General features: G+C 35.4%; 1 protein-coding gene across 1 annotated transcript in view; it reads left to right on the plus strand.

The window, feature by feature from the left end:
• The window catches only part of adcyap1r1b (adenylate cyclase activating polypeptide 1b (pituitary) receptor type I), a 32,611-nt gene that overhangs the window by 2,629 nt on the left and 5,380 nt on the right, over positions 1 to 24,602 (plus strand). The window contains exons 2-12 of the mRNA XM_083567460.1: positions 6,978 to 7,158; positions 12,514 to 12,610; positions 17,575 to 17,685; positions 17,770 to 17,873; positions 19,797 to 19,894; positions 20,223 to 20,355; positions 20,896 to 21,049; positions 21,134 to 21,194; positions 21,324 to 21,393; positions 23,680 to 23,771; positions 23,869 to 23,998. Of these exons, the coding sequence (XP_083423586.1) occupies positions 7,099 to 7,158; positions 12,514 to 12,610; positions 17,575 to 17,685; positions 17,770 to 17,873; positions 19,797 to 19,894; positions 20,223 to 20,355; positions 20,896 to 21,049; positions 21,134 to 21,194; positions 21,324 to 21,393; positions 23,680 to 23,771; positions 23,869 to 23,998 (1,110 nt within the window). The 5' untranslated portion in view covers positions 6,978 to 7,098. The remainder of the gene's footprint in view (positions 1 to 6,977; positions 7,159 to 12,513; positions 12,611 to 17,574; positions 17,686 to 17,769; positions 17,874 to 19,796; positions 19,895 to 20,222; positions 20,356 to 20,895; positions 21,050 to 21,133; positions 21,195 to 21,323; positions 21,394 to 23,679; positions 23,772 to 23,868; positions 23,999 to 24,602) is intronic.

Here is a 24,602-nt window from a genome sequence, read left to right on the forward strand (position 1 = left end):
ATGACTCAGATGATGAATGTGACCAGCTGAGTAGTTTTTCAGTACAGCCCATGTCTTGGTATCACAATTCACATGACAGCAAAGAAATACACATCCATAAAGGAGCAGGAGTCCCTGATAGGATTTATTCATCATGGGTAAATCTTACTGGGTCTGCACCATTTGTCAGCCATGACTGAGAGCCTGAGCACTTGGGGAAAACATTGCTGCGCACCAAAATTAACTGCAGAAAGGATGCCATTTAAATCTTATCTCTCATACACTTCAGGTTTTCCTGAGCTCAGCAAATTTGATTCAAATTAGTTTTAATAGGCAAATATCAGGCATTCATATTAGTTCTCAGTGGTCTTAATAATATGTATCTATAAATATGTTAAATCAATATAACGATATCAATTAGTGATATGAGGCATGATTGCAAAAAACATTTGTTTGTGCTTGTGTAGTTTGGCAGTATTTTGCAAATTAAGCAGCATGTTGTATTTCATACAATGTGGCAAACATGTAGTGGAGAAGAACCTGCTTGTTGTATTCTTTTTAATATTTCGCATGACAATTCACCTGTCTAAAAGAATTTGTGAAAAGTTTTCTCAATGAAACTGTAAAATGTTTTCTCAGCACTGACATTTTCACTGCTGATCAAACTGTTGTGTCTCCTCTGCCCGGTGTTGGAGAGCAAAGAAAACAATTTGTGTTTAATATGGTGGGCAAAAGTTACCTTCAGTAAAATATAAGCATGTAACATGAGAGTACAAAATAAATACTCAAAATAAATGTAAAAAAATAATGTCATACTATAAATAAATAAATACAGTAATCCTCTGTGTGTGTGTGTATATATATATATATATATATATATATATATATATATATATATATATATATATATATATATATATATATATATATATATACAGTAATCCCCTGCTTTACTGCGGTTCGAATCTCGTGCCCCCGGTTTATCGCAGAATTGCATTTGCCAAATAACTAATTTGTTTGGCTTATTTTCCCGGCCTCTCGCGGATAGCACAATAGACCAAAAAACTTATAGGCAATTGTTTTTATGGAGTTTTATGTTAAAATAATAAAGTATTAATAAAAATATAATTATTAATTATATAATGATGTAAAATGTTACAGTACAGTACTGTATACATGAAATAGCATTTTGGGGGTGGCGTCTGTTTATCACGGTTTTTCGTTTATCGTGGGCGGTTTTGGAACTTAACCACCGCGATAAACGGGACATTACTGTGTATATATACATTATAGTAATTTAATTGAAAACAATCGGGAATACTGCAATCATAAATAAAATGTGCTTGAGCATTGAACTAAAGAAATGTCTTGTGTAGACTAACACATCAGTATTCTGGTGTGTGTTTAATAGTGTTTCAAATGACATTCATTCAGCATGTGCTGCATTGTGTACATTCAGATACGTTATGCCCAGTAAAAGGTGATTTTTCAAGGTGAGGTTTTGCATTGGGTGTCCAATAATTCATGCTTCTTTGAAGAGACTTTTAGTGAGCAAAGGGTATCTTATTCAGCAAAAAAAAAAAAAAGATATATTGATTTCTACTGTCCTTTTCTCATGTCTCTTAAAGGAATAGTTAGTATTCCATGAAAGAAATCAAGGAGGCCCTATCAATTTAGCTCAAGTATTGATTTCTCATCAAAGTAATTTATATTACAAATATAAGATTTGCATATATTTTTTGTTAAGTGCCAGTAACTATGTATAACTGTCAAAACAAGGTCAGGTTTATAAACAGAAAATATATGCAGTGGTCTGGGAAAATCAGTTAAATATTTCTCGGGGAGGAAAAAAATCAGTACTTGACCATTTCATTTTTTCTGCCAATAATGAACAGTTCATAAATACAGAGAAGAGTGTTCATATACTCTTTACAGATGACAGTTGAGTTTTAAAATGGCCTTATAAATAGACATTACAGTAATAAGCAGTGATAAATGGGTTTTGGGCTTAAATACATTTTAATAATCCATTTTGTCATGAAGTGGATAATAAAATGTTCAGAAAAGCATTTTTTACAATCATTGTGTATATAACAGCAAATGTTAACATTTATAGTAAAAAAGGTTTCCCAGGTTGCCATATATGCAGTCTTTTACAGGAACTGTCAAAACAATGTCAGAATGGGGTTTTTAATCTGAAAGTATGGTGAGTTCTACACATTTCTGTGATGAACAGTCAAACTGACCCACCAGCTGCAAACCATCTCCTGAGCTTGCGAGGCTCATAGACACAAAATGTCAAAATGCCTCAACCAACCGACATCTTATAGGATGTTTCGGTTGTCATGGCTAATTAAAGGTAGTTGGTTTAGGATGCATGCCAGACAAAAAAAAAAAACTCTTTGAAGAGATGTGACAGGTGATATGTTTCCTCTGGTCATGAAGTTAAACCATAACCAACAAGGATGTAGTATACACAACTGACTTGGTATTCACCACATGGCTTACATCCGACATTCCTTTTGTCAGAGAACATAAACATTTTGCTGGTGTTGCTTTGGGGAAATGTGACAGTTTTCCACTGTTGCCTGCCTGAGAAAATGATTTGTGTTTGTGTCAGTTACCCACAATGCAACACAGTGGCCTGGTTTAATAACCACAATCCATTTTGTTCACTTGGGTGGCACATGGTGCTGGAATTGAACTCTATAAATTATACTGAATAGATAGATAGATAGATAGATAGACAGACAGACAGACAGACAGACAGACAGACAGACAGACAGACAGACAGACAGACAGACAGACAGATAGATAGATAGATAGATAGATAGATAGATAGATAGATAGATAGATAGATAGATAGATAGATTTTGCTATTATGGCATGGCATCACAGCTTTCAGATATAGTCTAAGAAAAAAAATTTAATAATCACATTTACACCCAGTGAAGATTTTCTAATTTTCCAATTCTACTCTCTTAAATGAACAAGGCCAAAACAACAGAACAGAAATACAATTTAATATGCTAATTGTAATCCCTCTCTTCTCCAAACAACACTCAGTAGGCTAAATATAGCCGAGGGGACTTCACAGATTGGCCAGCCAAGTCTGATATTAAAACGCTAATGAGATTTTTTAACAAATATGAAGAATCAACCCCAAGGATTAAAAACATATATTACCTTGTCTTCATATTCATTTCTAAAAAATGTCTCTAGCATTATTACACATTTATTTTGTATGGTTTTATTGGAACTTTTCTTCCATTTCTTTCCCTTTATGCCATTTTTTCTTTCCATGTTGCTTGCTTTCTATATACAGTATTTATCTTTCTCTGGCATTTTCATTACATTTTATATCTGCCTCCTATTTCTTTTTGTTTATATTCTGACATCATTCCGTGGAATTTCTTGCCACACATATTTCTCTTCCTTATAAATGGATATAGCTTTCGTTCTACTGTTTTCCTTTCTATAGATTCCATTCTTCAATTCCTTTCTTCTTTCCCTTACATTTTTGCTGTTCTAGGTTCCCTACTTTCCTCTCTTTTTCCTCCTTTCATTTGTTTGCCGATCCTTTTAGTTTCTTCCTTCCTCCTTTATGTCCTGTTCTCTATCTGCCCTGTGGGGGATATTTTATAGCTCATACTGGGCAGTCAATAAACTGTTGTGTTGGCAGGTTGGATGGTTATGCCTCATTGCCTCTGCAAAGTCATTTGGACTGTACCACCACTCTCCGGAGGGTTAAGATTGGCTGCTTCATTTAGTCTTGTTTACTTGGGGTGATAAGTTGTTGGACAGGGTCCTTGTAAGGAGCAATTTTCGAATGCTGAACCTGAGCCTGATTTGCCATGTGTTCAGATGAACGTCACTTAAATCATGCCTTAATAGTGTAATGAATTACAAAAAAATAGTAAACAACTTTTTTCTGTGTGAGTTTAGCTTTTCAAGTTGAGAGAAGAAAATTATCTGCCATAGCTTTTGTTAATAAGATGTACAATGGTCAATCTGCTTGTGAATGTTTATGGACTGGAGAGAGCGTTTAATGAGGCATGTGCACTCAGTGACTGTGATCGCTTGGCGCATGCAAACATACTCACAGTTTGCCTTGGGTCCAGAGCTGTATGAAAACAGAATCACACATATGCAGATCTTTAATTCCTCTGCAATTTTAATGTTTTGGATCAGTATTGTTCAGTTGTTGTTTATCTTTGTATTAATCTGTAGATCTCCTAGCGCTCTTTATCCTGACTTCACAAGTGGCAAAGCCAGTGAAAAAGTGACAGGCAACTGTTTATTTTCTGGTGACAGTGGCAAGTGACACAGTGACAGGCTGTTAAACAACATTTGGTTTGAGATTTTTTTTTTACTAGTATGCAAATGAGGTATGACGATTTTAAATGACAAATTCAGACAATTGGATTTAGTGAATTTCCCAAACTCTCTGTTATGGGTTCTTCCACAAAATTATTACTTTCCCACCTTTAATTGTGTAAAAGATTGTAGGAATCATTGCTTGCATGGTCTTGATTCATTCTTAGTCTACAAATGTAAATAAATAAACAAATAGCACAGTGACGTTAATGAATTTAGTAGTAGAGAGTTCATGCATTTTGATTAATACAATCAGAAATAGTAAAAATATTGCAGCAAAATAAAGGTGTAAATAACATTTTTAGGGCGAAAAAACATAATACAATTATTAAGTGTGGCTCTTTTAAATGCAAACCTAGTTTAAAATTATTACCAGAGGAATCATTCATGCTGGTTTTGAGTTTTCATTTCACAACACGATGCACGGTGTAAAGCGACAAATATTTGCTTTCCTATTGTTCTTGGTCTCTTGGACTTTAATGGCAGTCTGAAAGGATATTAGTGTATGTGCATGAAATAGACAAAGTCTCAGCTATGCTCATACACACACACACACACACACACACACGCACACACACACACACACACACACACACACACACACACACACACACACACACACACACACACACACACACACACACACACACACACAGACTCACACCCACATATAAACAGTATGTGGCATAGCTGGGGGAGTTTGTGAGTCAGCTTCATTCCACCCACTAATTACACCAAGAGCCATGCTGCAGCTGCTGTTATATTCTCACCCCTCTGTTTCTCTACATCCCTAAGTCCATTTGTTTATTTACTCAGTACTTTATCTCTTCATCACTTTCACCCCACCATTCATCTCCACCAACATCTATCCATCTTTTCCTCACTATTGTTCATGGAAAACCCAACCTCCTTCTCTTTTTCTACAAAACTGGTGTCTGTGCAAAATGAGATTAAATCTTTAATTATCTGCAAGCGGCCGGCATGCAGTCATCTGGGTTGTATCAGCACAGCTACAATCTACCAAGCAACATCGTGATATTGGCCTCTGTAGTTAAAAAAAAAAAACGGGTCATGGTTGGATGCAGTGAATAAGTAAAAGAAATACCTGTAGTGATAATGGCATTCTATATATAGAAAGGGGGTCATTGAACTGTTCTGGAAAAATGTCAGAATATATGAATGCTTAGTGTTTGACTGCTATGAGATCATTCCTGCACTCCCACATCCAGCTATAGTTTTTGCTGCCTGATGATTTTGTAACATTATTAAAGTTAGTACACCCACTGCCTCTGAAACACCAGGCGTGTACAAGACCGCCAAAATTTTGTCTGTTTTAGAATGTAATCAGCGCTCAATGTAATGAACAATGCTACATATACATATACGTATATTATGAAGACCGTTTTTAAACAAATAAGGCATCATTAATATTTTAAAGTGCATTTAAGTGTGCACACTTTTATATATTATATAAATTACACAGGAAATTACTTCAGAAATAAAAGACCAAAAATGTATTTAAAAGCTAATATTTTCTGTATATTTAGAATGAAAACACCGCACTGCTGAATACTCAGAGTTCATTGGGGAGAAGGTGATGATTTGTTTTCTCAAGCAGACACTCTGACAATATTCTGCTGCCAGGCAAATCACCAGTCTATCTAAAAGCTAGTCATTGTTTTAAGGACACTCTGCTAAATCTATCTGTATAAATGTTGCTAATTTAGACAATTTGGAAGTGGAAGCTCAGAGACATTGCGCTACTAAAGCTATTATCTTCAATGGACTTCTGTTCAGAAGGTAGTGACTGCAAATCCAAGCAACAAAATGCTGATACTGCTGGACCTTTGAGCAAGGCCCTTAACCAAAGAAGTTAAATGTAAATTTGTAAAATGACTTTGTCAGTGCATTGATAAAGTCAGTATAAAGTCTTCCTAGGAGTTTGCACTTTTAAGTTTGTTTGTAACATTGTAAACTGTGTTTATAAATTTAATAATGTGAGTGTTAAGAGGAACAAACTTTTTTTTTGTTGCATTATCTTTTATATTATCTTTCTTTTCTATTAAACTAATGTATCTCCCTTGTTCATGTGAAAAATTGCAAGAACATTTACATACTAGTTCTTGACAACATGGAAATCTGATTACACACAGTTTGGCATCATAAGGTTCAATCTCACTATAGGTGGTGTAATGGTGTTTATTAAACACCAAAGACTGCTCAAGTACATTATATGCAAATTAGTAAAATAACAATAACCATATTGTAGGTAGTTGATTCAGTGGTATTGTCAAATATTTTGTTCAATTGTTCCTTTATGAACTGAAATCATTATGTATCACAAGGAAGCTTGAGGTTCACATTCCTACTAGTAGAATTTGAGAAGATTTTAAAATATTTAAATCATAGATGTAAAAAGAATTGTTCAAAATGTAAACCTTTTTTGTCTGTGATCATTTGAAATGCTTAGGAAATATATGTTAGGTGGCTAATAATAATAAAAAATAATATGATATTAATAATAATCATTTGAATAGGTAGGTTTGCATTTTACATAACAAACAAGCATTAACATAAATACATTGCTAAGTCTTTTCTTTTCTTTCTTTTTTACATTTCAGATACCAAGATGATTTAAAAGACCACAACAATATACCTGTGAACGTGTTTGGCATCCTCACTACGCTGGTCTTCGGTGCAGCATTTGATCTGAAGTTTTTCACAAAACCATCTTTGAATAAAATGGCTGCCCGTGCGAAAAACTGCTTGTACCTGCTCTTAGGATGTTCACTACTTCCTATGGTAAGCCGTGTATGCATTTACATATAAAATAATCGATATCTATACCATAAAAGACAGGGGCACTTGTTTAGCATCATGTAAGACCTCCTGTGTTATGAAATCTTGTGTTATGATGCAAAAAGTATAGTGATAGAGGGAAGAATTTCTTTTTTCTAGAGAAAAGACTAAGAAAGATACTTGCAGTGAATGCAGTGTCACCAATCAAGCAGTCCTGATCACACACTTCAGACGTTTTGCTTCTGGCAGCATATGCCTTGTTCTGTGTAATTCTACTCTCATGTACACACTATCCTCTTCAACACAAGAAGCATAGCTCTGTCACTGTTTACATGAAGACCCATTCGTTCTCCTTCTGCTTCTGTCCTGAGAAGCAAATGTCCACAGGCACATTTACGTCACACACAGTTTGGCACCAAATGAGGTTCTGGCATCCAGTGAGTACTGGCAACTGATGGGCCAAATGTAAACTGACCGGGAGCCAGCACAGATCTGCCTGACTGAGTGCTCCAAGCAATCAAGGTTATACCATTCTTGCACATGGCTGTGTAGTTTTATACTAAGTAATTCCACCATGTACTTTTCTACACAAGTGTGTTAATTTAGTCAAATATATAATGGTGATAGTCTCTGAAACAATTGCAGTCCTGACCAAGACGAGCATGTAACTCATGGTAGTGATTGAATGATACAGAAAATTGCAAACACAGTATGACCAAATTACACAAATCATCCATTTCTAGAACATTTCTTATGTTTATGTGGCAATTACATGGCATTTAGACAGACTGTATAGGTAATATAACGATTTAAAACACCTCAATTAGGTTAACTGCGTAATCACCATACCTAGTAATAATTGCTGTATACACCGTATATTGCACAAGTACATTATATGGAAGTAAGTTAAATGACAATAAACCTACTGTATAAATACTGGTCAATACTGAAAAAAAAATATATAAAGTACCAGTCAAAAGTTTGGACACGCCTTCTTCTTCAGTGGTTTTCTTTATTTTATTTTTTATTATTTTCAACATTGAACATCAATACAGTACCTAACGCATCCAAACTTTGAAAGAACATATAGGGAATTATGTAGTAAGCAAAAGGTTTTAAACAACCCAGAATATGTATAATATTTTGGATTGTCAAAAGCAGCTACATTAAGCTTTGATGACAGCTTGGCAAACTCATGGCATTCTCTCATCAGATTTGCGAGGTAGTCGCCTGGAATGGTTTTCAGTTCACATGTGCGCCTTGTCAAAAGCTCATTTGTGACATTTCTTGCCTTCTTAATATGCTTTAGACCATCAGTTGTCTTGTGCAGGGGAAAAGGTGAGTACAAGGTCACTAGTCTTAAAAGTGCTAATTACATAACAAATCCAAATGCAGTCTCCAGAGCTATGATAAAAAAAAACAATAATAAAGGAATAACAAGAGCTACCTCTGCTGCAGAGAATAAAAAGTCCAGGTAGACTTTTTGTGCAGTTAAATGAGCATGCACCCACTTAGGTTTTTCTCTTTGTCATCAAGGGTACCTGATGTGATCCTACTCTTTTGTAGCATATTGGTGTCAAGTTTTGGCACATTTTGGGATCTTCTCTGGTTGTAAATAGTGGTTATTTGAGCTTTTTTGTCATTTGTCACTTAAATGACATTTTTCCCATATCTGATTCATATTTTTGCATTTTATGCATTCTGTTTCACACTTTGTATTAAAACTACTGCTCCTTAATCATACATACATTCTGGATGCTTTATATGAATATCTATATATACAGTACAGATACATATAAATATCTTGTCTTGGTATTTTCTCAGCCTCTCTCTCACACACACACACACACACACACACACACACACACACACACACACACACACACACACACACACACACACACACACACACACACACACTGGGTGACAGGCAGACTATAAATTGAATCCAGTAAGCACCTTGCCTCCGAGTCAGCACTTCAGCTGTTATGGTGAGAATGCCATAAATAATATTGGACTCACTTCCACCTGGAGCATAGCCAAATAATAAAAGTGTTTACATAGTAAATTATTGGGTATTTTTAGCTGTTTATATTATGCTTTATTGAGTATCATTAAATTAATACTGGTTGGACATTTTAAAGCTCTGTTTTATTTTGTGAACTTTAAATATCTATTGTAGATCTTCAGCTACTATTGAGCTTCAGACCTTATTGATGCATAAATATGCTTATATGCTTTGGAGTATCAATATCAATATTAATATCAACATCAAAAATATTTTTTAAGCATTGCTTTAACATGTGCGCCCCACTGTCGCACATTAATCCTGCACTGTATTATAAATAGGATGCTTTTCCATATTACTAACAAAACCATTTACACTCATGATACTATGTTAAAGTAATTGTAGCCATTTCCTACAGATGAACAGCAAAAAAAAACCAAATCACTGGCAGACAACATACTATATACATGGGAAATTGTGGCTGATTATATACAAACCCGATTCCAAAAATGTTGGGACACTGTACAAATTGTGAATTCAAAAGGAATGCAATAATTTACAAATCTCATAAACTTATTTTATTCACAATAGAATAAAGATAAAATATCAAATGTTGAAAGTGAGACATTTTGAAATATTGGCTCATTTTGGATTTCATGAGAGCTACACATTCCAAAAAAGTTGGCACAGATAGCAATAAGAGGCCGGAAAAGTTAAATGTACATATAAGGAACAGCTGGAGTACCAATTTGCAATTTATTAGGTCAATTGGCAACGCGACTGGGTATAAAAAAAGAGTCTCTCAGTGTGGCAGTGTTTCTCAGAAGTCAAGATGGGCAGAGGATCACCAATTCCCCCAATGCTGCAGCTAAAAATAGTGGAGCAATATCAGAAAGGAGTTTCTCAGAGAAAAATTGCAAAGAGTTTGAAGTTATCATCATCTACAGTGCATAATATCATCCAAAAATTCAGAGGATCTGGAACAATCTCTGTGTGTAAGTGTCAAGGCCGGAAAACCATACTGGATGCCTGTGATCTTTGGGCCCTTCGACGGCACTGCATCACATACAGGAATGCTACTGTAATGGAAATCACAACATGGACTCAGAAATACTTTCAGAAGACATTGTCGCTGAACACAATCCACCGTGCAATTCGCTGTTGCCGGCTAAAACTATATGGGTCAAAAAAAGAAGCCATATCTAAACATGATCCAGAAGAGCAGGTGTTTTCTCTGGACCAAAGTGGCAAAGTGGAAAACTGTTCTGTGGTCAGAAGAATCAAAATGTAAAGTTCTCTTTGGTAAACTGGGACGCCATGTCATCCGGACTAAAGAGGATAAGGACAACCCAAGTTGTTATCAGTGCTCAGTTCAGAATCCTGCATCTCTGATGGTATAGGGTTGCATGAGTGCGTGTGGCATGGGCAGCTTACACATCTGGAAAGGCACAATCAATGCTGAAAGGTATATCCAAGTTCTAGAACAACATATGCTCCCATCCAGACATCGTCTCTTTCAGGGAAGACCTTGCATTTTCTAACATGACAATGCCAGACCACATACTGCATCAATTACAACATCATGGCTGCGTAGAAGAATAATCCAGGTACTGAAATGGCCAGCCTGCAGTCCAGATCTTTCACCCATAGAAAACATTTGCTGCATCATAAAGAGGAAGATGCGACAAAGAAGACCTAAGACAGTTGAGCAACTAGAAGCCTGTATTAGACAAGAATGGGACAACATTCCTATTCCTAAACTTGAGCAACTTGTCTCCTCAGTCCCCAGACGTTTGCAGACTGTTATAAAAAGAAGAGGGGACGCCACACAGGGGTAAACATGGCCTTGTCCCAACTTTTTTGAGATGTGTTGATACAATGAAATTTAAAATCTGCTTATTTTTCCCTAAAAATGATACATTTTCTTAGTTTAAACATTCGATATGTCATCTATGTTGTATTCTGAATAAAATATTGAAACTTCCACATCATTGCATTCTGTTTTTATTCACAATTTGTACAGTGTTCCAACTTTTTTGGAATCGGGTTTGTATATTTCTCTCTAGTACTTTTTTCTATCAAGTGGTGATAGTGATGTTTAGACCCTATTGCACCTGTTGGTCAACCACTAGTTCTGTATAAATAATAGGAAAATAAATAAATAAAAACCTAGACATGATGGTTGGTGGTTGCAGCTTGCACAGTTTGCATATATACATCAACCTTATATGACCAAGGCTATCAGTGAGAAATTTATTATGGTCAATCAGAAGTTTTTAGAAAATAGATAGTTAACATTAAGATAGAATAATCCATATTCAGGAATTGTTAATCTTTGATTGTGAATGAGACAACGGGTCGAAACCTGGAAGTATCTTACCCAGTCACAATATTAAAATGTAATTAAAAAAAAATAAAAAAATAAAAATTATAAAGACTATTTACGGTACCTCACTCCAAAATGCACTAAGGCACATTGTCCCACCTCCTGAGGTTGTTTAAGCATTGTGTTATACTGCATACATGCTTCTTGCTAGTTGGCAGGTGTGAAAGAGATGCAGTTGAAGTTGTGAAAGGTTGTCTATTATTCAAAGGATTTCATGGTCAGGTCTTTTAAAAGCATTTGACACTATAATAGAATGGCAAAAGTCAAGCAGTTAGACCAGCACTGACCATTGCATCCAGAAGAGGACAGAGATGAATTCTGAATTCAAATTTCATTCTGAATTCAAATTTCAAACCTTAAACTCAGAGAACTGAAACTTTGCGGTAGGACTGTTACCCAGACAGATCAAAATGATCAAATGACACTTGAAAGACAGGATCTGAATAGTTGAACTGGCTAATTTTATACACGTACACATAATAGCTTTATTTTATATGCTGGTTTTGTATCTCAAAATACAATCTGATTCCATGTTACCTAAAATTTAACTCAATACTTTAGTATAGTTATTTGAGTGCTTACCTAGTTTCTAGATTTGTTAGAATTGCAACATGAAACAATAAAATGCTCAATAACTCAGTTTAATAACAAAGAGACAGACTAATCAAAACACATAACAGCTAAATACATTTATGTTATAAATCAATAATAAATCTAGGGTGGAAAAAGGACTAAACAGAGGTACTGAACAAGCCTATTCACAGTAAATTGTAAAAGTAAATGCATATCATGAATGAAAAATTGAGCATCACTTAATCACTGAATGATGGATAAATGCATGTAAATGACAATTTTGTTGACGTCATCTTGATTAAAGTTCCCCATTAGTACTGCATGTTTTCATAGCATCCAATTAAAAAATGTCATAAATGTACTAAATCCTTGAATAATGTTTCCCTTGCAGATCTTAAGTATGCACCCAGACTGTGTCAATCAACTAGAAAAAGAAAGATGTATGGAGAGGATGGCCTTAGATGACCCTGGCAGTGACCCTGAAAATGGTAAGTGGTGTTTGTTTGTAATTGTGGCTGGATGGATGGTTCATTATCCACAGTATGGGGAGTGGGAGCTCAGTGGTAAGGCACCGGGTTACTGATTGGAAGGTCGGGGGATCAAGCCCTGGTATCGCCAAACTGCCATTCTTGGGTCCTTCAGCAAGGCCCTTAACCCTTTGTGCTCCAGGGGCAATGTATCATGGCTGACCTGCGTTCTGACCCAAGCTTCCGAACAAGTTGGGATATGCGAAGAATAGAATTTCACTGTGCTGTAATGTATATATGACAAATAAGGGCTATTCTATTCTAGTATGTGATGATAATAATGTGAAAGCTAGAGACATGATATTAATTCGCTTGTATTTCATTTAGTAATAACACCTGTACACCTGCTCATTTATCCCACCAGCCAATCCTGTTACAGGAGCAGAATGCATAAAATCATTTAGAAACGGGTCAAGAGCTTCAGTTACTCTTCATATTTAACATGAGAATGAATAAAAAATGGGATCTCTGAGACTTTTACTGTGGCATGGTTGTTAGTGCCAGATGGGCTGGTTTAAGTATTTTAGAAACTGTTGATCTCCTGAGATTTTCACACGCCACAGTCTCTAGAGTTTACACAAATGGTGTAATAAAAAAAAAAAAAAGAAAGAAGTAAAAAAAACACTAAGTGAGCCACAGTTCCGTCTGTGCAAACAGAGGAAAAGGTTGGACAAGTTTAATAAATGATATAGAAACTCATATAGCATCTTAGCATGCACAAAACATTGACGCTTGGATGAGCTGTAACTGCAGAAGACCTTATCAGGTTTCACTTCTCCACTTCTAAACACAGGTTTACAGAAAGTGAAAAAAAATTAAGATTAAAATAAAATCACACGGTCAGCACGATTTAATGCATTGTGCTGGATTGGATATCTGCATAAATGAGCAGGTGTTCCTAAGTCAGAATTTCAAATGACTATAAACACCTTTTCAGCTCGAAGTCCTCCTGGTGAAATAGAATGTGTAGAGTTTGATAGAGTCATTGATATAGCCTTCTGAATCTAGAGCAAATCTGGTGTTTACTTCCATGAGCCTTTTCTAAATAAATGCATATAATGCACATGTGTGTGTTAGAATATGATAATGGAGTTCTAGGAGCTGTTTAAGATGCACAATTGTGCTTTGTTGCTAGCTACACATTTGTGTCTTGTGTAATTAACCCAGCTTTGGAGATAGAAAGCAGGATTTGCGAAATCAGAGTTAATGCCATTTGGGACTGACTAAATGTTCCCATGGCTTCCAGGAAGCGCATGTTACTCAAACACCCCCATGCACACCTTTGTACAACTTAGCTGCTATATAAATGTTATTTTTATGCTGTTTTATTTATTCATAAAATGGTTTTCTAAATTTGTAGCATGTAATGGTGTTAAATTGACGCCAAATAAATGGACAATAAACTTCCTCATAATATGATGCTTCACAGGCAAGACACAGATCACACTCTGAAAATAGGAGACACTTATAGTCATATAGGGAAAAGAAAATAATATGGTTCTATTCACAAACTGAGAAGCTGAAGAGATATTGATTTATATTGAACCAGAAAACCAGATATGACAGTTGTTGATTGACATGCCACGATATCTCAGTTACGCTATCTGAATGGAAGTCTGCTGAATGTTTGGTAGATCCAAATGGGAATTTTCAGCTGCCCTAGACAGAAATAAACACATTTATTAGTTTATGCAGTAAGTAAACATTCACTTAATTAAAACTGAAATAGCATGATTTAATGTGCAGTTGATTGTAAATGCATGTACGGAAAAGATATCAGGGAGATGTTACAGAGAAATATAAATCATTTAGTGACCTGAGATTGTATGAGCTAAAAAGAGAAACGCAGAATGTGGTGATGTGTACAATTTAGATCTTTATCATTATTTAAGTGGGAGGAACTGCCTGATGAGTGATGTTCCATCATGTCAATCACAAGGAAAATGCTTGATACATGAAATTTTCTGTTTAGTGATGGTGATTGTTCAGAAAGATTGGTTTCTTGTGATAATGCTATTCTTGGGTATAAGGACAGAGACTTATACTCAGCAGTTTCGAATTTCCGAGTCTGTTTGGTCAGAAGGTGTTATTTCCCTTTCCAAAAGAGTAGTTTTAGCTCCAATTCAAGTTAACACCAATTTAGTCTTTTAAATGCTTTATTATTTCACGGTGGACACAATGCATGATTAACATTTTTGTAATTGGACTCAATTGTCAGTGCTTAGTAACAGTCAGAGGTGAATTAATTCCTTTTTTTCTGCAAAATTACCTGCATTTGTCTTATTGTTATTATTATTATTATTATTATTATTATTATTATTATTAGTAGTAGTATTTTTTATTTTTTTTAACTTTTTTTTCCCTGCACATAGGGTTAAGGGTGATCCTGGGGCTTGAACCCCCAAACTGCCTAACAGTAACCCAGAGCCTTAACCACTTCTGCTTCTTCTTTCGGTTTCTCCCATTAGGGGGCACCACAGCGGATCATCCGTCTCCATACCCCCATGTCTTCTACATCTGCCTCTTTCTAACCCAACTACCTGCATGTCTTCCTTCACCACATCCATAAACATCCTCCTTGGTCTTCCTCTTTTCCTCCTTCCTGGCGGCTCCATCCTCAGCATTCTCCTACCGATATACCCCATGTCCCTCCTCTGCACATGTCCAAACCATCTCAATCTCACCTCCCTCGCTTTGTCTCCAAAACGTCCTACATGCGCCGTCCCTCTAATAAACACGTTTTCAATCCTGTCCCTCCTCGTCACTCCCAACGAAAACCTCAACATCTTCAGCTCTGCTACCTCCAGCTCCACCTCCTGTCTTTTATTCAATGCCACTGTCTCTAAACCATACAACATCTCAGGTCTCACCACAGTCCTATAACCACTGATCTACCAATAGTGAGACAAAGTAGAAAGCCGGGTAGTTTATAGCTGTTTTCTAAAGAAAATTCAATAAGAAAAAATAAATGCATTTTAATTTTATGAAATACAAATGTAATATTTGGAAAATGACTGTGGTATGAGAGAAATAAAGCACTTTAGCACATGCTCGTATCTAAAAATAAAATGCGGTGTAACCTTTTTTCTTTCTATGGATTCTTTTCTTATAACAGACATTAATAATTATATGTACAACAGCCCTTAAAGGTAAATAATGAATTTGTGTAAATTAAAGGAAAAGGAAAGAACTGTGGACAGTTCAGCATAGTCATTAGAGCTGTATAAGTCAAAGAAATATCTATTGTAAATTGTAATGACATTTTAAACAAATAACAGTTTTTTACTTTGTAATTCCTTTCCTTTCCTTTCCTTTCCTTTCCTTTCCTTTCCTTTCCTTTCCTTTCCTTTCCTTTCCTTTCCTTTCCTTTATTTCCCTTTCCTTTCCTTTCCTTTCCTTTCCTTTCCTTTCCTTTCCTTTCCTTTCCTTTCCTTTCCTTTCCTTTCCTTTATTTCCCTTTCCTTTCCTTTCCTTTCCTTTCCTTTCCTTTCCTTTCCTTTATTTTCCTTTCCTTTCCTTTCCTTTCCTTTCCTTTCCTTTCCTTTCCTTTCCTTTCCTTTCCTTTCCTTTCCTTTCCTTTCCTTTATTTTCCTTTCCTTTCCTTTCCTTTCCTTTCCTTTCCTTTCCTTTCCTTTCCTTTCCCTTATTTTACACTTATTCACTATTTACCTTCAAAAGCTGTTGTACAGATAATTATTAATCTGTTATTAGAAAATAATCCATGGCAAGAAACAAATATTATTTTCAAATACGAGCATGTGCTAAAGTGTTTTCACGTTTTCACACCACTGTCGTTTTATTATCATTATTGCTGAATGGCGAGAAAATGACAGGAATAACTTACTCCTGTTATCTAGGAAGCAATCGATAAAACAGGATAGTTAAAACCTCTTTGTGGTCTCATTGAGTGTCTTGGTTGTTGACACAGAGATCTTGGCAAGCAGTAAAGTAATTGTGATACGAGCACATTGTGATACTCAATGACTGTGAGTAATGCAGCTGGAGAAATTTTCACTTGTTGGTGTGAATTGAAAATCGACACACCTTTGTGTCTTTGTGTTTGTTCCTCTCTGCTTTTCTCTTTTTCTTCTGTGGTGCAAAATCGTATCTATTGAAAGATAAGAGAGTTGAGGTACGCATCCTAGGATATATTCCATACCTGATAGATGTTTATTAAGGTTTGTGTTTGATGGGAAAAAATGTTCTGTCACAAAGCCTAAATAGGTATTAAATGCTGACAGATAGGGCAAAAAATTTGTCACTTATCCATAGTTCTCTTTCAAAATTAGGGAAGTCTGTCAAGCAGCATAACTACATTTAACCAGACCTGGTGCCCCAGACACGCCAATATGCTTCCGTACCTACGCTCCTGTTTACCTAAAGCAGCTGACATGTAAATGATCAGTGGGAAGCTTTTAAATAAACAAAAAAATTATAAAATGTATTAACCAGGATGTAATGATTTTTTTTATGAATAATACACATATTTTCCCAGCAACAAGGTATTACCCCCTGCAGAAACACCACTCACTGGATGTGTTTTCAGTCTCATGCCATTCTGTAGAACTACTAATGAGCAGCACCTATTAAAATACCATTCTGTCAGACACCAAAAAAATATCATGGTTGCCAAATAAATCGCAGTCCCAGTTTTCATGTGTGATTTGAACATTAACAAACCTCTGGACCTGTATCTGTAAAAAAAAACTATGCATTGTGTTGCTGCCATGATTGGTTGAATAGTTGATAAGATGAGGCTAGAAGTAAAGCTGTTCCTATTCAACGGAACAGCGCTTTTTTTTTGTCTTTCATATTTCTGATTTCTGATCCACTATCAATTCTCCTCAGACTTGGTGTCACAAATCACACGTTTCTATTTGTCTGTCTATATTTAGCAGTGATGAGTATGTTTCTTTCACCTCCAGTGTGTCGCTGGATGTGGGACAATCTGACATGCTGGCAGCCAGCGAAAATTGGTGATATGGTGTGGATGCCCTGCCCTGAGCTCTTTGAGGTCATGAATGAAGAATTTGATGGTATGGGACAGTTTTTAATTGCATCATTCTAGTAAAACGGCCAATTGACCTTTGGTAACTGTTAAGAGTGTTATGTTTTGGCAGAGTTTGGAAAAGTGAGCCGTAACTGTACTGAGGATGGCTGGTCAGAGATCGACCCTCATTATGTGGATGTGTGTATTTTTGATTACAATAGGACAAGTTTTATGGTAAGTCTTTGAGCAAACACAGTTCTGCTTTTATTACAGTATAATGACTGTTGTTTAAACTCACAGACCAAACAGAATGAAACAGAAGAATAATAAACAGCAACCTAACAAAGAACCTTTGTAGAACTTACTTAATGCTTGCGCTTAGATTTAAATTGAAGACTAAATTGAATGCAGATTTGGCACATTGTGGGCAGATTTGCTGGAGAAAACACTCAACCAATGTTTGCATGAACTGTAAATCATAAACATGTGCTTATCTTTAAGTTAAATTTTGACTTGTTAAAGATTTTGACCTGATTAAAGTAATCGTACAAGTTTAATAATTCACTGATTATGAAATAAATTTCAAGATTCGCTGGTACATATTCCTTGTTTAGATTGTGGCATGCTAGTGCACTTAAAATGAAACCAAAAATGCTTTTTATGATATAAAGTGATATAGTCACTTAATTATAAGCATTAAAGACATCGCTGCTTAATGAAAATAGTGCATGGTTTGGGTGTGATGCAGGACCCAAAACACATTCATTTATTAGTTTGCAAACCCTTTTTAGGTTCATTGTTAAATGTAATGTTATGGAATGTCTGGGTGTTAGATCCTGTTCCTGTTTAAATAGCTTTAAAACCAGTCCTTCCTTATCAGCCTCTCTTTCTCTCGATCTCTTTTTTTCTCACTTTAAAAAAAGGCATGAGAAATGGAAACCTGCAAATGTCTTTTTCATGAACACTTTCCTCTTCTGGGAATTTCGCAAAGCACTGTACGAAGCGTTTACTACAGTGGCATCTTCTATTAATATTAAATAAATGCCTTCTAACAGACACAATATCACCGATTATAGGTTTTACAACACGTTTGTAAAATCTATTTGTTAATAGTCTGTTTCAAATGATGTGTATCGTGTGCTGTACTAGTTTGTTTGTTACCATACAAAATAATATTCATGTAACAGCCGGAGCTACTGACTATTGACTGGTGCGGATATATGAAAACAGTGCACACTTTAGTTTAGCTTTTAACTCCACTGTGTTATTAGATAGAATATAATCAAATAAATTGATATTGTGGTTTGCAATGAGGTATTATTTGTGCACTTTATGTGCAATTTCTATGTTGTACGTTCTGTGGGAAAGAAACCATATGTGTTATATTTACCACCATGATTTCCCCTCCTAAAAGTGATTTTTTTACATAGTATTAATTAGGCTTAAGCTACTGTAGCTATTTCATATTACTAGTTATATTCCTTGATTTAATGATTATACATATTCAGGGTCCCTGGTGGTCTAGTGGTTAGGATGCGGCGCTCTCACCGCTGCGGCCCGGGTTCGATCCCCGGTCAGGGAACCAACCCCAGCCACTCTTAGTGCCGGTCCCAAGCCCGGATAAATGGCGAGGGTTGCGTTAGGATGGGCATCCAGCGTAAAAACATGTGCCAAATCAAACTTGCGGATGATCCGCTGTGGCAACCCCTAATGGGAGAAGCCGAAAGGAAGAGAAAAAAATCATATTGCAACTATGATCAAATTGTGCCCTAATCTAATTCATGCCCACCTTATTTGTTGAGAGTTTAACCACTTAAACATGATCCATTCTTCTAGAAAATTGGCATTACATTACTTTAAAAATGTCACCCCACTTTATTAAAATGTATTTAAATTAAATTAATGTATTTCTAATTTGCCCCCCAATTTTTTTTTTTTAAACCATACACCAACCCTTAGTCTCTAAAATAAATGTCCTATTAGAAAGATACTCTTGTTCTTATGAAAGTACCACCAATAAAAAAAAAAATTGAATCTAGTGTAACCTCACCTGTATACATTTCTCTGTATTTCTACCCAGAATTGAACTCATTTTGTATTTCTACACAGAATTTGAGTTTGTCCTTGTAATGTGCCTTTGAATGGTCTTCCCTTCAGGACAAGTACTATGTGTCTGTGAAAGCTCTGTACACAGTGGGCTACAGCACGTCTCTTGTGTCTCTCACCACTGCCATGGTGATCCTCTGCTGGTTCAGGTGAGAGATCAATAAAGCATCCTGTTAATACAACAATAAAATGGTACTGTGTGTAATATTATTGCTACTACTACTGTTCCTTCACCTTCTATATGATATATAATATAGTATAACCTTTACTATTACTATACTTCCTACAGTTAATATAATAAATAGCATCAGCAGCGGCACAACACCCTAAATGAATCGTGATTGAAATTCACGGCAATACAGGACGACGAATGAGTCAGATAAAAGATGTTCTTCTGTATCTGTAATGCATGTGCTGGCTGATTTTATTTGAACATCCTCCACACATGACTAACTTTATGTGTGATTTTCCGCACAGGAAGCTTCACTGCACCAGGAACTTTATCCACATGAATCTCTTTGTGTCGTTTATCCTGAGAGCCATCTCGGTTTTTATTAAAGATGGAGTTCTTTATGCCGAGGAGGACAGCAGCCACTGCTTTATACATACTGTGAGTTATACACACACACACACACACACACACACACACACACACACACACACACACACACACACACACACACACACACACATATGCTCTTCTATTCCCTGGCTCTTTTAACGTATCACATAAAACTTGCAATATGTGCCTGCAAATCACATATGCAGTGCAAATGATGTGCAGTGCTTTCAGGATTAGATCACTGCCGCTTTGGGATTCGGTTTTAATTGTGAGGGATAGGATTATGAGAGAAGGATGGCTTTATGGTTACTATGGTCATCGAGTGCAATCAGGTTTTAAGAGAAACCGTCAATCAAAACATCATCTGAAGGCTCTGAAGCCATCACGATTGAGTGGATTATTGAACGAACAAAAAAATTGCAATACATTTGCATTATAATTATATTTCATTGCTTACATTTCTGTTAAAATAATTATAAATATCACGTTAGTGCAAAAAGCAGACAGTAACAATAGTAATAAAAAAAAATTAAGAATGCATATAGTGGATGACTTTTTCTTTGAAACTTTGGTGTTCTTTTTTTGCAGGTGGAATGTAAGGCAGTCATGATATTTTTTCACTATTGTGTTTTGTCAAATTACTTCTGGCTGTTCATTGAGGGACTGTATCTCTTCACTCTGCTGGTGGAGACCTTCTTCCCTGAGAGGAGATATTTCTACTGGTACACCATCATTGGCTGGGGTAAGCTAAAACATGATGACAGCACATTGATGCTGAGGCTAGAATTAAGAATGTGTGACTCATTCAGTCTAATCCTTAAACCAGGAACCCCAACAGTGTGCGTGACAGTCTGGGCAATGCTCCGTGTCCATTTTGATAACATCGGGTAAGACATATGACATCGTTTATTTAAGAAAATTGTATTGGTGAAGTTGAATTGTATTGATATTAATCAGTAATATGATTAATGATTTAATGATTTTTTTGTCCAATGTGAACTAAAAAATTTTTTCAGATGTTGGGACATAAATAGCAATGCTGCCATCTGGTGGGTGATTAAGGGACCTGTGCTTGCATCTATTATGGTGCGTAATATAAAAGAAATCTTACAATCTTACAATTTCTATATTTATGATCCATTATTGCTGTGTTTATAATTCTTCGTAAGTTGCTAATGAGTCCTTGATTCATGAATTTTTATAAACTCAAATTATGCCCCATAAAGTGCTAATACACCAGAACATGATTATTTATACTTATGTTTTATAACATAAAGCCATGTTCTGCACTGACCTGTTCTTTATTTTTAACAATTATATACACATGATAAATTTCACATTGCAAATATTTAATTCCAAGTAAACAAAAAAAATCCCACATTACTGCAGATTGTACACTTTAATACCAATTCTGATATTACTATTATTGTATGATTATATTACTTTTTATATAGTTGTTTATAACTTTATATAATGCTATATGTACCAGAAATGGCAAGGACACACACACATACACACACACACACACACACACACACACACACACACACACACACACACACACACACACACACACACACTGTATGTTGCAACTAAGCTCCTGTTCCTTCAAGATTAAAAAAAACCCACATATATGTTATTGTCATAATTAATCCTAAATCACGTGTTATTACATTAAAAAAAAGGAATTAATAAATAAATAATAAACGACAACATAAAAACAAATGAACAAAAGTGTCTACAGTATTTGGACAAAAGTATTGGAACACCTGACTTTTCCACATAAAATTCCTTTACTTGAACTAGGAGACTTTAACCTGTTCGAGCAAGACAATGCCCTTGTGCACGAAGCCAGATCCATGAAAATATGACGTACACACATGGGTTGAAGTGGAAGATTGAGTGTCCTGCTACAGAGCTTTTACCTCAACCCTACTGGACACCTTTAGGATTAATTGGAACACTGACTGCACCCCAGGTCTCCTCACCCTACAACTGTACCAGGCTTTACTCACACCCCTTTGGCAGAATGAGCACAAATCTTCACATGCACACTCCAAAATCTGGTGGATCTTTTCTCTTAAATCTAGTCTTTCCAGAAGAATGGAGGTTATTATAACAGCAAATGGGCACTAAATTTATTTATTGAGTACAAAGTCTAAGTACAACAAAAACCTTTTTCTTTATTAAAGACCAATACATAATATACAAGAGAAAATAAGACGGGTCTCTTAAAATTAAAACTAATTTCCTTTTTAGTAAAATAAAGATTTTTATTGCTAAAACTGCACACAAGAATATCTGTGAAAACGAAACTCATTTATTGCATTCAATTGCGATAAGACATCAAAATGCAAATACACATTAATAAATAAAAATTAATTTCTAAAAGAGTAATTGCACTATACAGTTTTTTCTTTTAAAAATTAACCCAACCTTTGGAAACTTTGTCGTTTTCCTTGGCCTGAATCCTATGGAAGCCCGTTTCTGCCACACAAAAAAAAAGTTTGCCTATTTCCAACTTTCTTTCTTGCAATTTCGAGTTAATTTTTCGTAGTTCTGACTTGTTTTTACGAGAAATAAAGTCGGAATTTGGAGAAATAAAGTCAGTATTAGCTTCTTTTTTTTTTTTTTTTAATGTGGCAGAAAATTGCTTTTCCATATGAATCTTCTCCTCGCCCCTTTGCCATTTTCTCCCGTTCCTCCAGTTTTTCAGCGTCTTCTCTGTCCCCTGTCCTCGAGTGTTCCAGAGTGTAGTGAGTAGTGCGTCAGTAGTAACGGTCCGCAGGGAAACACAATGCTCTGTGTGTAGTTAAATGGAATAAACGAAGTAATTCGAATACAAAATTGTTTGCCTTAATGTTTTTTTTTTTGTATTCGAGTTACTTGATTTATAAAAAGTAAGTAGTATTAAGTTATTGGAAAAGAGTATTTTTTTTCTATTTTTTTGATTTTATGTGTTACACAAGCTAAAGTCACAGTTCATCAGTTTATTTAACATTTAATTAATCTATTCATTCACACACACACACACACACACACACACACACACACACACACACACACACACACACACACACACACACACATGTATACATGTATATATAAGGATAAACATCTTTTACCCATATATGAACATGTTACTTATATAAAAACAGGCATTTTTGTGATATTTTGAACGAGTATTTGACATACATTTCTATATCTGTGAAATCCAAACATGGACATGTATGCAATATATGTGCTTTGCATCAGTTTTATGTATGGGATAATTATGAGTACAAATATATTTTTTTCATGAATATGGGTTTAATATCAGTACTGTTATTTGATGAAAAGTAACATACACACAAATTCATTTTTAAATTTCAGATCAACTTTGTCCTCTTTATCGGGATCATTATAATTCTTGTCCAGAAGTTGCAATCTCCTGACATAGGAGGCAACGAATCCAGCATTTATTTGTAAGTTTAATCATAAATATTACTTCACTTTTCATTTAAGTGTCTTTGCATAGCGCATTAGTTTGCTAACATTTTGGAAATGCTTTGTCCTTGACAGACGTCTTGCTCGCTCCACTCTCCTGCTCATCCCTCTTTTTGGTATCCACTACACTGTGTTTGCTTTCACTCCTGAGGATGTCAGTAAGAGAGAACGACTCGTGTTTGAACTGGGTCTTGGCTCTTTCCAGGTAGTGAAGCTGAACCTTTTGTCTTTACTTCGATCTAAGCTTCGATCTGTTTGTTACGCAGAAGCGTTTACGTCTGCTCTATTCGAAAAATGCCTTACAGTTTCAACTTTTTAGCAGAATATTTGTTTCACTGATTGCAGAATGGATGTTTTTCAGTCACTTATGTACTGGAAACTACTATATATTATATTTCCCCAGTAATACTATGTATTACATAATACACCAAATGAATACACCATATGTATTTATATCACCTCAATACTGAAGGCTGATTCGTTAAAAAGTATTAATTTATATTTTTATAATACCATACTTATGACACTAGTGTCTGTTATAATTCGCAGACTTATATGGATTTGCTTGTTTAATTCTGTAACTGTTTTAGCATATCTAACACAAACTAATGCTAATAATATAGATATTGCTTAAATATAAAGTCAATACTTAAATATATTGCTTAGTATAAAACCTATAATCTTTGATCTGGTAATGGAGGTGTTTTTTATTGTATTGAATGGGTCTCTAATGTCAAGTTTCTCAGTTAGTTTTGCAGTTTTGGTTTCAAATTACTGTTTTATTAAACTACTAAAAGGAAAAAGGTACG

The sequence above is a fragment of the Silurus aristotelis genome, assembly GCF_946808225.1.
Source record: "Silurus aristotelis genome assembly, chromosome: 2".
NCBI classification, from domain to species: domain Eukaryota; kingdom Metazoa; phylum Chordata; class Actinopteri; order Siluriformes; family Siluridae; genus Silurus; species Silurus aristotelis.